We start from the raw sequence: 14777 nt of genomic DNA, 5'->3' as shown, positions 1-14777 counted from the left end.
AGCCCCCCCAGATACCAGCAGGTCAGTCCCTACCCAAGGGGGGGTCCCTGGGGACATCCCGGTGCCACTGGGCATTGTGGCACCCACCGACATGTCACCTTGCTTAGGTGATGTCCCCGTGGCCAGATCCGCTCGCCAACAGCCTGGATTCGCCAGTCCAGGAGCAAAGGTAAAAATGAGCACCCTAAAGACACAGGGGGCACCCCAGGGTGTCCCCACCCTGTGCTGACCCCCCTGTGGCAGGGAGCAGGACCAGGTGGCCGCGCTGGTGCAGCAACGTGCAGATGACACCAGTTCCCCGGAGTCCCTGGACGAGGACACCGAGCTGCCCGAGGAGCACCGGTACCGGCACGGGGACTGGAATTCGGGAGTCCCCGTGGTGTCCCCTCCCCACCCGACACCACTGTCCCACCCCTGCAGGGACATCCTGGCCCGTTTCGCCGTGAAGCCGCGGTTCATCCCCACGGTGCACCCTGGGGAACCCGTTTTCTGCGCCCGCCCGGAGCTGATGCCCCTGCTGGACACGCGTGGTCTGGAGTCACGGAACAACCTGGAGGCGCTTTTCTTCTGGTGGGACATATCGGGGTGACAGGGGGGACAGGGGACACAGGCAGAGTCCCACTCACCCCCCTTGTGCCCCCACAGTGAATCACCTGCCTGGCAGGCGGCGTTTGTCCGCAATGGGTGCTTGAGCCTGCTGTACAACTGCCTGCCCACCTGCCCGCCGCCTGTCCTGCGCTGGCTCTTCCAGGTGAGGCCACTGTCACTGCCTGGTGTCCCCTCCTCCCCTGCCACCCTGTCACCTCTTTATTTGCCACCTTCTTTATTCTGGCAGCTGATGACACTCTGCCCCCTCACCACCAACGCTGCCCAGGCACTGTGGGATATCTGGCTGAGCACCAAGGGTGAGTGTGGCGGGTGGCTGCCACAGTGGGGGGATGTCCCCAAACCCCTGCCCGTTGTCACTGTCACCTTGCCCACAGGCGAGCGCTGGTGCCCCACGGTGCAGGAGATCAGTGAAGCATTCACCCGGCTCGGTGCTGACCTGACCCCCGTCCTGCCCCCCGAGCTGCGCCCCACGGACGGGAGGTGACCACAGTGGGCAGGGGGTGGCTGTGTCCCCATGGGTGTCCCCACCATGGCAAAGGCGGTGCTGCCCACCCTGTTATCCCCCTGCCACCTCCCTTTTGTCCCCACAGGAGCCTGGAGCCATCCTTCTCCCTGAGACCAGCAAGCCCCAATGCCACCGACACGCTGGCCCTGGTGACACAGCTCGGTGCCATCTGCAAGGTGACACCGCCACTTCGTTATCTCTGCCCTGCTAATTGGGCACGCGGCGCTGATGCCAGCTCCGCCCGTGCCAGCCTGTCCCTGTGGGCTTTGGGGTCACACGTCACCTTCCCCCCGCAGTTCCTGTCGCTGTGCGTGGTCACCCAGCCGTGTCACTACCCCGACGGCGCCCGCCTGTCCCTCGTCACCCTCCTGTCCTTCCTGGGCCTGGACCGGGCGCTGCGCTGCAAGCCGCTGCCCGAGATGCAGGTCCTCCTGCACCACCTGCTCCAGGGCATCCACGACTGGCACCAGCAGGTATGGGGGGACAAAGGGTGTCCCCTCATCCCCTGCCCGCCCTGTCACCCCTCCCCAAGGTCGCTGCCTCAGTGTCCCGCTCTCTCCCCAGCTGCCCGCGCTCTGCCGGGACCTGTGCCAGCTTTCTCGCCACCACCACAACCTGGTTGCACTCATGCGGCTGCTGCCGGATCTCGCGGGCAGGGACAGGTATGGCAGAGCCAGCAGCGGTGTCCCCTGCCACCCGCATGCCACCAGGCGCTGTGCCAGGGCTGGGCGGGCTGCGATGCGTCTGCCTCTTAATTCTTTTATTCCAGCCGGTTGCACAGGCACAAAGCGGGCAGGATCCGGCTGCTGGCACCGCCGCGGGTGTCCGGAGGGCACCGGGGGATGGCGGTGATGGGCACAGAGGTGGGGACGGGCACACTGGGGACACGCCGGACCCTCCCTCACGCTTTTCCCTCCCTCTCTCCAGGGAGCTTCGCCGGCACCTGAGCCTTCACGCCATGGCCCAGCTGCTGGGGGAGCCACCGGGCGTGGTGCCACCCCCCGAGGCACACGCAGAGGTGGGTGCACCCAGGTAGGACTGTCCTGGGGTTTTGTCACCCCCCCAGGGTACCCTGACACCCGCTGTCCCCGCAGCTGCAGGTGCTGTGCCGGTTCCTGGTGCTGGCACGACCAGATGCCCTGAGAAGCCTCATGCTCTCCGGGCGTCTGGAGGAGCCGGCGGACCCTGACTGGGAGGTGGGTGCTCCCCTCGCCGGGAAATGGGTGCTGTGAAGCACCCCACATGTCTCCCACGTCCCTTTTGGTGACCCCCCCGTGTCTGCTGTCCCCTCAGGCTTGTTACCTGAGTTACAGCCTCCTCCTCCTCGCCAGCAACGTGGTGGGCACTGAGCAGCCACCGGCCAAGCAGCAGGTGAGCGCCGGGCCCTGGGGGTGACCCGGGGGTTCCCCTGTGTCCCTGACTCCCCCGCCTGTCCCCCCAGGGTCACCTGGAGCTGCTCTGTGCCAGGCTGGACCAGCTTTTCGGGAGGGGGCTGCCTGAGAGCACCCAGCTCCTCTTTCGCACCCAGCTCAAGGGCTTGGCCATTCTCCTTTACATCAAGTGGCAGGAGATGCTGGCACAGGGTGGGGGTCCCTGACCCTGTCCCCACCCCCTGTCCTGGGGTGTCCCGGGCACCCGAGGGTGCCCGAGGGTGCCCCCTGAACCCAATAAACACCTGTAGATCCTCCTGCGCCTGTGTGTTTTTGGGGGCAGTGTCGGTGGCCATTAGCACCCCAAAAGAGTGCCATGGTTCCTGCACCCACTACGCTGAGCCTAGGTGGGTTGGGCTGAGTTTGGTCAGACCAAGGTGGATGGGGTTGGACTGGGCCAAGCTGCCCTGAACTGGGCTAGACCAAGCCTGGCTGCACCAAGCTGGGCTGAACTGAACTGGGTTATACCAAACTAGGCTGAGCTGGACTGGACTGAGCTGAGCCTCCTTGAACCAAACTGGGCTGAGTTGTGCCAGGTTGAGCCAAGCTGAGATGAGCTGATCTGGTTTAAACCAAGCTACCCTGAGCTGAACTGGGCTGGGCTGAGCCAAGCCTGGTTGAGCCAAACTGGGCCGAGCCAAACCAGGCTGAGCCAAGCCTGCTTAAGATGAACCAAACTGGGCTGAGCCAAACGGAGCTGAGCCGAAATGAGCTGAGCTGAGCCTTAAACGAGCCGGGTTGAGCCGAGCCGGGGCCGAGCGGGTCCGGGTTAAGCCAATCCGATCCGATCCCAGCCGATCTGTTCCGATCCCACCCGAGCCCCCTCCCGCCGGGGCGGCCGTGACGTCAGGGCTGGGCGGGGCCTCGCGGAGCCGCGCGCCGCGCACCCACCGCCGCCCCGACCGCCGCCTCCCGCCGCTCCCGCCGCCCCGGCCGGGCCGCCCCCCCCGCGCCGCCGCCGCCGCGCCCCGAGGTGAGTGCGGGCCCCCCCAGCCCCCGCCGGGCCCGCCCCGGCCCCCCCCGCCCCGCCCCGGTATTGTTGTGGCGGAGCCGCGGGGGCGGGGGGAGGAGGGGGAGGCGCTTTGTTCCTCCCGGTACCGGCGATCGGGACCGGCACCCCGGGCGGTATCGCCGCCTTATCGCGCTGCTGTGGGGGCTGGAACCCCGCTCCGGTAACGGGGACCACCCCCCCGCCCCGATCCGTTGGTACACCGACCCCCCCCCCCCAACGCCGTGGGCTCGTCCCGCGTGTCGCCGTGAGGCCGGGACACCCCGGGATGGCATCGCCGCGGGGACACCCCCGGGATGGCAGCGTCGTGGGGACCCCCTCCTCGGGATGGCACCGTGGCACCCGGGCCCCCCGTGGGACCCCCAGGCGTCCAGCACCGAAACCGGGGACCCCCGGGACCCCGTCCTGCCCGTGGCGCCCCGGCCGTGCCCTGGGGACCCTGATGGTGCCTGGGACATGCTGTCCCTGATTGTGGCACCCCAGCTGTGCCTGTGGCACCCTGGCCATGCCTGTCGCACCCTGATTGTGCCCGTGGCACCCGCGTTGTGCCTGTGGCACCCCAGCTTTGTCCATGGCACCCTGGTTGTGCCTGTGGCACCCTGACAGTGCCCATGGCACCCCAGCTTTGTCCATGGCACCCTGACAGTGCCCATGGCACCCTGACAGTGCCCATGGCACCCCAGCTTTGTCCATGGCACCCTGGTTGTGCCCATGGCACCCTGACAGTGCCCATGGCACCCCAGCTTTGTCCATGGCACCCTGGTTGTGCCTGTGGCACCCTGACCGTGCCCGTGGCACCCCAGCTTTGTCCATGGCACCCTGACTGTGCCCAGGACACTCTGGCCATGACCGTGGCACCCCGACTGCCCCTGTGGCACCCCGGCTTTGCCTGTGGCACCCTGGCTGTGCCCATGGCACCCAGTTGTGCCCATGGCACCATGGCCATGACCGTGGCACGCCAGCTGTACCCATGGCACCCTGGCTGTGCCTAGGGCACCATGGCCATGACTGTGGCACCCCGACTATCCCTGTGGCACCCCGGCCGTGCCTGTGACATCTCGGCTGTGCCTTTGGCACCTGGTTGTGCCCATGGCACCCTGACTGTGCCCATGGCACCCTGGCCATGACCATGGCACCCCAGCTGTGCCCATGGCAACCGGTTGTGCCCGTGGCACCCTGGCCATGACCGTGACACCCCAGCTGTGTCCCTGGCACCCCGGCCATGCCCCTGGCACCGCCAGCCCCCCTTCCTGCAAGCCCCCCCACCTGAGCAGCCCAACCGGGGCGTCCCCCATTCCCACGCCTGGGGGGGGGGGGCCTATTCCCGGCCCCCCACCCTCCCGGAAATCCTTCCTCGCCTGGCGCAGGGCCCCCCCGAACCCCCCCGGCTTCCTGCTTCCCGCCGGGCAGCGCAGAACAATTCCCGGCCGCATCCTGCCCAGCCCGGGAGGGGGACACAGCGGGGACACCCCCCGGCCAGCGGGCAGTGCCGGGGGGTCCCAGGGCAGGAGGTGGGTGAGGTGGGGCCGCTGGGTGGGGTGGGAAGCGGAAGGGCCCGTTTCCTCCTCTATAGACCCCCCCGGCACTCGTCACCACTGGAGGAGGGACCATGGTGAGGGGGGGCCCATGTGTGGCCCCCCCCGCTGCGTGGGGTGCCCCCGGCCTCGTGACACGCAGCCCTCAATGCCCGCCTTGTCCCCGCGCCGCCCGCGTGACGCCGGCTCTGTAACCCTAACAGGGGCCGGGCGTGTCCCTGTCCCCCCCAGGCCGCGTGTGTCCCCCCCTCCCCGGCACCATGGTCCCCCAGCGGCTGCTGGCCCTCGCCTTGCTGCTGGCCCTTGCCACCGCTGCCACCCCCCCGGAGTCCTCATGGAGCGCCGTACCCCGAAAAACTGTCACCTACGCCGGTGAGTACTGTGTGTGTCCCCCCCCCAGGGAGAGGGGAGCAGCTTGGGGAAACTGAGGCACAGTGGGGTGGGTGTGTCACTCCCACCCCTCGCTGACACTGGGGTGACATGGCGCTGGCTATAGTTGTCCCCACCTCAGGCAGCTTCTGTCCCCTCCCTGCCCTGAGCTTGTCAGCATAGTGGGGACCCCCCTGTGTTGGTGGCCCCAAAACTGGGGTCTGTGGGAACAGAGGGGGGACACGCAGGGACACAGCTCTGTGTCCCCTATGCTGTGCCCGTGTGTCCCTAACCCTGTGCCATGTCCCTGTGTCCTGCCATTGCCCCCTGTCCCCAACCTTGTGCCATGTCCCCATGCCCTGCCATCAACCCTGCGCTGTGTTCCCCATCCCCGTGCTGTGCCATCACCCTGTGTCCCCAGCCCTGTGCCATGTCCCCATGCCCTGCCATTGCCCCCTGTCCCCAACGCTGTGCCGTGTCCCCTCGCCCTGTGCTGTGCCATCACCCTGTGTCCCCAGCCCTGTGCCATGTCCCCATGCCCTGCCATTGCCCCCTGTCCCAAATCCTCTGCATGTCCCCTGTCCCCATTCCTTGCCGTGCCAGCACCCTGAGATGCCATCCCTTTGCCGTGCCAGCACCCTGTGTCCCCATCTGTGCCATGTGCTCTGTCCCCATGCCGTGCCAGCACCGGCATCCCTGTCCCTTTGCCATGCCCTGTGTCCCCATCCCTTTGCCCCGTTCCCTGTCCCTGTGCAGTGGCAGTGCCCCATGTCCCCTATCCCTGTGCCACACCGGCATCCCCATGCCATGTCCCCCACCCTTCGCTGTGCCACCGTCCCCATCCCGTGCCCCCTGTGCCACCCGCGTGCCTGCGCTCCCCATTCTTTTGCTGTGCCAGCACCCCACGTCCCCGTGCTGTCCCCGTGCTGTCCCCATGCCATGCCAGCCCCGCATCCCCATCCCTGCCCGGGGGCCCTGGCGCCTCCCGGTCAATGGGGCCTTTCTGCAGGGCCTGGGGGCGGCCGGGGGAGGGACACGGGGTCTCGCCAAAGGCCACTGTGTTCGCCCGGCACCGCCACCGCCTGCTCCGGTGACAAAGAGCCCTTTGTCTGGGGCCGGGGGGCTTCCGGCAGTGCCTGGGGTGGGGGAGACAAGAGGGGTGCCAGTGGTGGCCTTGCCCTGATGTCCCCGTGTCCCCCCCCTCCTCAAACCCTGCAGAGCTGAAGGACGCGGCCAAGCGCTTCTCGCGGGGGGGGGTCTCGCACTACCTGACGCTGACGCTGGATGAGGCCGAGGGGCTGCTCTACGTGGGCGCCCGCGAGGCCGTGTTTGCCGTGGCCACCGGCACCGTGGAGCTCAAGGCGGCGGTGAGTTCCCCGGGGGGGGGTATGTTTGGGGTGAGGGGGGTTATATTTTTGGGGCACGGGGGTATTTCTATCCCACTGACTCTTTTTATGTCCCCAGATCTCCTGGGAAGCCCCCGTGGATAAGAAAGCTGAGTGCATCCAGAAGGGCAAGAACAACCAGGTTGGGGACAGGGGTGTTGGGGACACCCCAGTGTGCCCCCCCCACTCACTGTCACCCTCTTAATGGATTGTTTTCCCCCCCCAGACCGACTGTTTCAACTATGTGCGCTTCCTGCAGAGCTACAACAGCTCCCACCTCTACGCCTGCGGCACCTACGCCTTCCAGCCCAAGTGCACCTACATTGTGAGTGTCCCACCCACCGCGGGGGCCCCAAAACCTGTCACCCCCACCCCATCCCTGGGGGTGAGGTCCAGGGCAGCCATCCCATGGCCTCAGGGGTGTCCCTGTCCCCCTTCAGAGGAATCTCCGGGTGCAGGGGTGGCCTTGATGCCATCAGGGTGGTCTGGGGGTGTCCCTGTCCCCTTGGAGGGTTGTTAGGGGTGTTCCTGTGCCTGCTGCGGTCACCTGGGGGGGTGTCCTTGTCCCAGGAGTGTCCCTCTGCCTGGGGGGGGCGGGGGGGGGCTTTGGGGGGTGTCCCTGTTCCTGGGAGCATCATTTAGGGGTGTCACTGTCCCCATAATGAGTCATCCAGGGCTGTTTGTGGCCCAGAAGGGTCATCTGGGGGGTGTCCCTGTGCCCAGGAGCGTCATCCAGGTGTGTCCCTGTCCCTGGGAGGGTGGTCCAAGGGTGTCCTTGTCACCAAGAGGGTGCTCCAGGGGTTTCTCTGTCCCTGGGAGGGTGGTCCAAGGGTGTCCTTGTCATCAAGAGGGTGCTCCAGGGGTGTCCTTGTCCTCAGGAACATCAACCGAGGGTGTCCCTGTCCCCAAGAGGGTGCTCCAGGGCTGTCCCTGTCCCTGGGGCTGTTTTGGGCACAGGGGGGACGTGAAGCAGGGAGGGTGTCTGGACCCCCACCCACTCCTGTGCCCCCCAGGATCTCTCCGGCTTCACCCTGGACCCAGTGGCATTTGAGGACGGGAAGGGCAAGTGTCCCTATGACCCCACCAAGGGACACACCGGCCTCATTGTGGGTAGGTGGCACTGCTGGGCACCCGCTGGGGTTGGAGGGTGCCCGCTGTGCCCCCCACCCCCTCCCTAACCCCTCTCTTGCCAGATGGGGAGCTCTACTCGGCCACCTTCAACAACTTTTTGGGCACGGAGCCTGTCATCCTCCGCAACCTGGGCCCCCACTACTCCATGAAGACAGAATATCTCACCTCCTGGCTGAACGGTATGGTGGAGGGGACAAAAGGGGACACGGCGCAGGGACGACCAAACCACGGCACGGCGTTACCATCCCCTTTCTGCCCCCCATGTCTGCAGAGCCCCACTTTGTGGCTTCGGCTTACGTGCAGGAGAGCGCGGCCAGCAGCACTGGCGACGACGACAAGGTTTACTTCTTCTTCAGCGAGCGGGCGGTGGAGTACGACTGCTACGCTGAGCAGGTGGTGGCCCGCGTGGCACGCGTCTGCAAGGTACGGCAAGGGGACAACCCGCACCAGGGACACCGTCCCAGCGTGACTTGGCTCCACCGGTGAGCGTGGTGGCCCTGTCTTGATGCCGTTGGGTGCGCAGGGGGACGTCGGTGGCGCCCGCACGCTGCAGAAGAAGTGGACGACGTTCCTGAAGGCTCGGCTGGTGTGCGCAGCGCCCGAGCAGCAGCTCCACTTCAACCGCCTCCAGGCAGTCTTCACTCTCCCGGGGGACAATTGGCAGGACACCACGTTTTTTGGGGTGTTTCAGGCCCGCTGGTGAGTGCGCAGGGAGACGTGGCAGTGCCAGGGTTCCCTGTCACCGGTAGCTCTTCCAAACACACGCTGTCCCTCGCAGGGGGGATGTGGATGTTTCGGCTATTTGCCGGTACCACATCCTGGAGGTGAAGAAGGCGTTTGAAGGGCCCTACAAGGAATACCGTGAGCAGGCGCAGAAGTGGGGCCGGTACTCGGATGAGGTGCCAAGTCCCCGTCCCGGCGCAGTGAGTGACAACACGGGGGTTGGGAGGGGACAAGAAGGTGGGGTACGCGGCCGTGCACCTCACGGCGTCCCTTGTCCCCAGTGCATCACCGACTGGCACCGCCAGAACGGCTTCGCCAGCTCTCTCGAACTGCCCGACAACACCCTCAACTTCGCCAAGAAGCACCCGCTGATGGACGAGCCCGTCCTGCCGCACCGCGGCCGCCCGCTCCTCCTCAAGAAAGACGCCAACTTCACCCAGCTGGTGGTCGACCGGGTGACCGGGCTGGACGGCACTGTCTACGAGGTGCTCTTCATCGGCACAGGTACCGGGGGACACCGGGGAGGGGACACCGGAGGGTTCCTGGTGTGGGGACGTCCCTCACCGCCCGCCATGACCCGCAGGTGACGGTTGGGTGCACAAGGCACTGAACCTGGGTGCTCGTGTCCATCTGGTTGAAGAGCTGCAGGTTTTTGAGCCGGCGCAGCCCGTGGAGAGCCTGGTGCTGGCTGGACGGAAGGTGAGCAGTGCCACGGGACGGTTGGGGTGTCACCATGTCACCTGGTTGTCACCTCACCCCTTCTCCCGCCCTTGCAGAAGCTGCTCTTCGCCGGCTCTCGTTTCCAGTTGGCCCAGTTGCCCCTGGCCGACTGCGGCCGCTACCAGTCGTGCACAGACTGCGTGCTGGCACGGGATCCGTACTGCGCCTGGAGCCGCAACGCCAGCCTCTGCGTCCACATCGACGGCCTCAACGGGTACGGGGGGTTCCCCAGGGAGGGAGGGACACCCCAATGTGGTGCAAGGTCCCCCCTTTACCTCCGTCACCTCCTCCCGCAGGTCCCACCTGGTCCAGGACGTGCTGAGCTCGGATACGCGCGCCTGCACTGTGCCGCAGGCGGCCAAGCAAGGTGAGACCCCCCCACAAAACACCGCGTGGAGCCGGGGGGTGCACGTGAGCCTCCTCCAACCTTTGCGCCTCCTCTCCCACAGGGCCCATCACCCCCAAAAACGTGACGGTGGTGGCCGGCACCGACCTGGTGCTGACATGCCGGTTGGGCTCCAACCTGGCGCAGGCACTGTGGACCTTCGAGGGCCGGGCGCTGGCAGCCGAGCAGGCGTTGGTGCTGCGCGACTCGCGGCTGCGGGCACTGGTGGTGCCAGGAGCTGGGGCGCAGCACAGCGGCACGTACCGTTGCTTCTCGGAGGAGCAGGGCGCCCGCTTGGGTGGTGAGGTGTACCGAGTGGTGGTGTTGGCCGGCGCCGGGGGGCCACTGGAGACGCGTGCGCCGCTGGAGAGCCTGGGGCTGGTGTGGGTGGTGGCAGTTTGCCTGGGCGCGCTGTGCCTGGTGCTGGTGCTGGTGGTGTTCTCGCTTTGGCGGCGGTTGCGGGAAGAGCTCGGCAAAGGCGCCAAAGCCATCGAGAGCACCCTGGTGTACCCCATCGAGCTGCCCAAGGAGCCCCCCAGCCCTCGCTTCATCCCCAGCGCCGCCTCTGACTCAGATGAGAAGCTCTGGGACCCAGCCAGCTACTACTACTCGGACGGTTCACTCAAAATTGTGCCGGGTCACGCTGCCTGCCGCAACGGCGGCCCCCCCGGCGCCTCCTCGCCACCCGCCGCCATCCCTGGGCAGCCCCTGCACTCGCCCACCCGCATCCACCTGGGTCCCCTGCGCGGTTCCTCCTCTAACGGCTACATCCGCCTGGCGCTGGGCGCCGAGGAGCGCCCACCATGCGCCGATTTGGCCGAGGAGCTGCGGCGGAAGCTGCAGCAGCGCCAGCCCCTGCCTGACTCCAACCCGGAGGAGTCGTCGGTCTGAGCCGCCGGCCAGTGGTTTTCCCCGCCGTACCTACCTCAGGGCACCGGCACTCACTGCGGGGACACCCGCCTCAGCACCAGCACCTGGCTTGGGGCTGCTGTGGCACAGGTGCCGGCAACCGTTGCGGGGATGCCAGCGCTGGCCACCCGTTTTGGGGACAGGACTGCCACCCCAGCGCCGGTACCCGTTTTGGGGACTGCCACCACGGCACCCGCCTTGGGGCCGTGGCACCAGCACCGCGTCACGCATTTTCGGGGCGCCGGCGCCCGGCTTGGGCACCGCAGCTGCTCTCGGTCACTGCATCCGCCTTCGGTACCGTGTCTCGGGCAAGGGACCAACCTCGGGGACGGCCACCGGCCTTGGGGACCACTGAGCCCCCCGTCCCGGGCAGTGACCACAGGATGTTTTTTTGGGATGATTTAAGAACCGATCGGGTTTTTCTTCCTGAGAACTTTTCTAACACCCCCGTCGCCCCCCCCGGGGAGCCCCCCCAAGCCCCGTGGGACTTTGTACCTCCCTCAGTCCCAGCTGTAAATACCCCCCACCCGCCTGCCACCTCCCTGCACGCCACCCCTTTTGTATAACCCCCCCCAGTGTAATTTATTTGTTACCAAAATATATTTATTTGCTGTAAATACATGAGTATTTTTATATTAATAATAAAAAGGAGTAAAAAAAAAAAAAACAAACAGACAACAAAATGAAAAGTGAAGCCCGCAGGGCTGTGTCCGGTACTGGATGGGGGGGTGCGGGGAGGGTGCTGGGCCCCCCCTGGCCGCTGAGCTCATGGAAAAAGGCCGCGCTTGGGGCTATAAAAGGGCATCGCGGCGCCATTCCCAGGGCGGGGGTGGCCTGGCAGCCCCCCTCGGGGCCTGAGGCTGCTGAGGCCTGGCCCCATTCCCGTGCCCCCCCCCGGATGCCGGGGGTCAGTGTGGGGCGCTGGGGGGGAGGTGGTCCTCGGGGAGGCCCTGCTGGGAAGCTGGGCGGAAGCAGCACCCGGGGTCCCGGTGGTGGAGCCTGGGAGCGGGGCCAGGAGCTGCCCGGGGCGTGGGAAGCGGGGCCGGGGGGGCCCTGAGCCCCCGGAGAGGGGGTGAGCGCTGCCCCCCCACCATAGTGGGAGGGCTGAGGCTTGGGTACCCCACAGCTGTGGGGTGGGGATGCCTGAGCCCCCCATAAGTGTGACGGGTGATCTCTAGGCACTCCATAGCAGGGGGGTGACCCCTGGGTCCCCATAGTTGGGGGGTAGCCCAGGGACCCCATATAGCTGTTTTTGGGGGGGTGGGGGCGCCCCCTGGCGGGGTCCAGAGCGCGCACGCACCCTAGCGCTCGGGGCGTGTGGCGCTTCGGCTCCTTTCGGCTTCATTCGGCTCTTCCCGGCTTCCCTCAGCTCCCTTCGGCTCTCCCCGGCTTCTCTCGGCTCCCTTCGGCCCTTCCCGGCTCCCCTCGGCTCCCTTCGGCCCTTCCCGGCTCCCCTCGGCTCCCTTCGGCCCTTCCCGGCTCCCCTCGGCTCCCTTCGGCCCTTCTCGGCTCCCCTCGGCTCCCTTCGGCCCTTCTCGGCTCCCCTCGGCTCCTTTCGGCCCTTTCCGGCTCCCTTCGTCCCTGCCTGGCTGGGGCGATGGCGGCCGGTCGCCGCTCTCCGCCCGGTCCCTGCTGCCCGTCGCGGTTGGCGGTGCCCAGCGTCCACCAGAGCCTGCCCGAGATGGACTTCGAGCGGGGTCGGGAGGAACCCGGGAGCAGGGCTGGGGGGCTGGGGGGACGCCAAGGGCCGGGGTACGGGCAGGGCTGCGGGTCCGGTCCTGCCTGACCACCACCCCGTTCCCGGTGCCCGTAGGGATCTGGGCGGCGGCGCGGGACGGGGACGAGCCCCGGGTGCTGGAGCTGCTGGAGCGGCGGGGGGAGCCCAGCCAGCCCGACCTGGCTGGGTACACAGCACTGGTACATGGGCACGGAGAGGGGACAGACAGACAGACCCCGTGCCTGTGTGTCCCCCCCCACCCACACCCGTGTCCCCTTGTCACCCCCCAGCACTATGCCAGCCGCAATGGCCACCTGGGCGTCTGCCGGCTGCTGCTGCAGCGCGGCGCCCGCTGTGATGCCCGCACGCCAGGTGGTGCCACCCCCCTGCACCGCGCCAGCTACTGTGGCCACCTGCCCATCGCCCAGCTGTTGCTAGCCCACGGCGCCGACCCGCTGGCCACCGACGGGGACGGCCGCACCAGCCTGCACAAGGTGGGTGGCACAGCCGGGATGTCCCCCCTGGGACTTGTGCCAGCGTTTGCACACCCCGGCGATGACAGATGTGTCACCCACAGGCCGCTGAGCAAGGCCACCGGGAGCTCTGTGCCCTGCTCCTGCAGCACAGCCCGGCGCTGGCTGGCATCCGCGACACCAAGGGCCGGTGTCCCCGCGACGTGGCCACCCCAGCGGTGCGGGACCTGCTGGACACCTGACGGGGACACCCGGTGCCACTGGACAACATCTGCGATGGATAAACACAGCCCCTGGCACCCAATGGCGTCTCTGCCTCTCTGTCCCCTGCGCCGGGTTCACCCCGTCCTGGTGGGGAGTGTCACAATGAGGGAGCCAAATTTCCGCTCCCACCCCGGCAAGCAGCTGGGGACACCGAGGAGTAGGCAAAAGGGTTTCAGCCTGTCCCAGTGGGATGGTTTGGTGACACCTGTGGCAGAGGAAATAGCAGGGCTGAGTTTGTGGTGCCCAGGAAGGCGGTCAGACCCTGAGATGGGGCAATGTGGCAAGATGCATGAGAGAGAGATGCACGACATACATGTGGGGAGGAGGGAGATGCGCAGGGGACACCCTGAATTAGTGGCTGTATGATGGCCCAGGATCCACTGCTCGCTGCCGAGAGGAACCGCAGATGCAGGTGGCTCCACCAGCACCACAGAACCCCCAGCGCTTCCCAGTTGGGCACGGCTACTGGGGCAGCCGTTGCCATCGTGCTGCCAAGCTGGCTCCCTACCTGGTGCGGTGTTGTGGTGGCTCAGGAAGGCAGTTGGCTGCTGGGGATGATTTTCAGTTCAATGGTGTTGAGCAAATCGACTGGATTTGGGGTCCTGGAGGCCATGAGGGCACCAAGATAAAGTAGTTGGGGGAGTGTGAGGAGAGGCTGCGGCACCGGGCAGACGTTGGGGATGGGTGGAACCTGCCAAAGAGAATCACAGAATCATTTTGGTTGGAAAAGACCTTTAATATCGAGTCCAACTATAACCCACCCGTGGTACTGCCCCATGTCCTGAGAACCTCATGTCCGTCTGTCCAGCCCTCCAGGGATGGTGACTCCCCCACTGCCCTGGGCAGCCTGTTCCAATGCCCCACAGCCCTTTGGGGAAGAAATTGTTCCCACATCCAACCTCAACCTCCCCTGGCGCAACTTGAGGCCGTTTCCTCTGCTCCTGGCGCTTGTTCCTGGGGAGCAGAGCCCGACCCCCCTGGCTCCAAGCTCCTTTCAGGCAGTTCAGAGATCAGAAGGTCTCCCCTCAGCTCCTGTTCTCCAGCTGAACCCCCAGGTCCCTCAGCCGCTCCATCACACTTGTGCTCCAGCCCCTCACCAGCTCCGTTCCCTTCTCTCAACTCGCTCCAGCACCTCAAGCCTGGTGTGAGGGGCCCAAAAGTGCCCCCAGGATCCGCGGTTCGGCCTCCCCAGTGCCCAGCACAGGGGGAATCTCCTTTGAACCACACACATCGGCCGAGCGGGTCCGGCGCTACCGGCCGCTCTCACCTGTAGCATCTGAAGGTTCCATTTTCGTCCTTCCCCATCTCCATCTCCACAGAGGGCGCGCAGCCCGGGCCCGGCGGGAGGGAGCCCGAGCGGCACCGGTACAGGCACCGCTGCCCCTCAGCCCGTCCCGGAAGCACCACAGACGTGCCGGCAGGACTCGGAGGAGCCACATTGACAAGGCCCCCGGTGCCGCCCCGGTGTCACCGGAGGAGGATGCGGCGACTGAGAGGACGCTGGCGGCAGCGCAGCGCCCCGCCCACCTCCCTCCCGCGGAGCCAATCAGCGGCCGCTGCGCCCCCTGTGGCCCCGCCTCTAGGCGGCCGCCCCGCCCCGCAGCCAATCGCCG

The 14777-nt window shown here is 66.9% G+C and overlaps 2 protein-coding genes and 1 long non-coding RNA gene across 3 annotated transcripts; 2 read left to right on the top strand and 1 right to left on the bottom strand.

The window, feature by feature from the left end:
• Positions 1-3449: 3449 nt before the first annotated feature.
• SEMA4C (semaphorin 4C) lies at positions 3450-11216 on the top strand. The gene is made up of 15 exons (XM_082072649.1): positions 3450-3517; positions 5320-5460; positions 6676-6824; positions 6922-6984; positions 7069-7167; positions 7856-7952; positions 8036-8152; positions 8245-8396; positions 8497-8672; positions 8752-8896; positions 8978-9200; positions 9280-9395; positions 9473-9630; positions 9713-9783; positions 9866-11216. Exons 2-15 carry the CDS (start codon positions 5349-5351, stop codon positions 10690-10692), a joined length of 2505 nt encoding a protein of 834 aa, XP_081928775.1. The 5' UTR covers positions 3450-3517; positions 5320-5348; the 3' UTR covers positions 10693-11216.
• Positions 11217-12174: 958 nt separating this feature from the next.
• ANKRD39 (ankyrin repeat domain 39) lies at positions 12175-13328 on the top strand. Its single transcript, XM_082072650.1, has 4 exons — positions 12175-12407; positions 12524-12627; positions 12718-12921; positions 13005-13328. The coding sequence occupies exons 1-4, from the start codon at positions 12308-12310 to the stop codon at positions 13140-13142; spliced, it is 546 nt and encodes a 181-aa protein (XP_081928776.1). The 5' UTR covers positions 12175-12307; the 3' UTR covers positions 13143-13328.
• Positions 13233-14670, bottom strand: LOC309450035. Its single transcript, XR_014186038.1, has 3 exons — positions 14432-14670; positions 13673-13855; positions 13233-13369 (listed from the first exon to the last, which is right to left on the bottom strand). It is a non-coding gene; the product is annotated as an uncharacterized lncRNA (long non-coding RNA).
• Between the last annotated feature and the right edge of the window lie 107 nt (positions 14671-14777).

Source organism: Streptopelia decaocto, assembly GCF_964273445.1.
Source record: "Streptopelia decaocto genome assembly, chromosome: 25".
In the NCBI taxonomy this organism is placed as follows: Eukaryota; Metazoa; Chordata; class Aves; order Columbiformes; family Columbidae; genus Streptopelia; species Streptopelia decaocto.
Note: the sequence above shows the minus strand (reverse complement) of the source record. Positions and strands in the feature narration are given on the sequence as shown.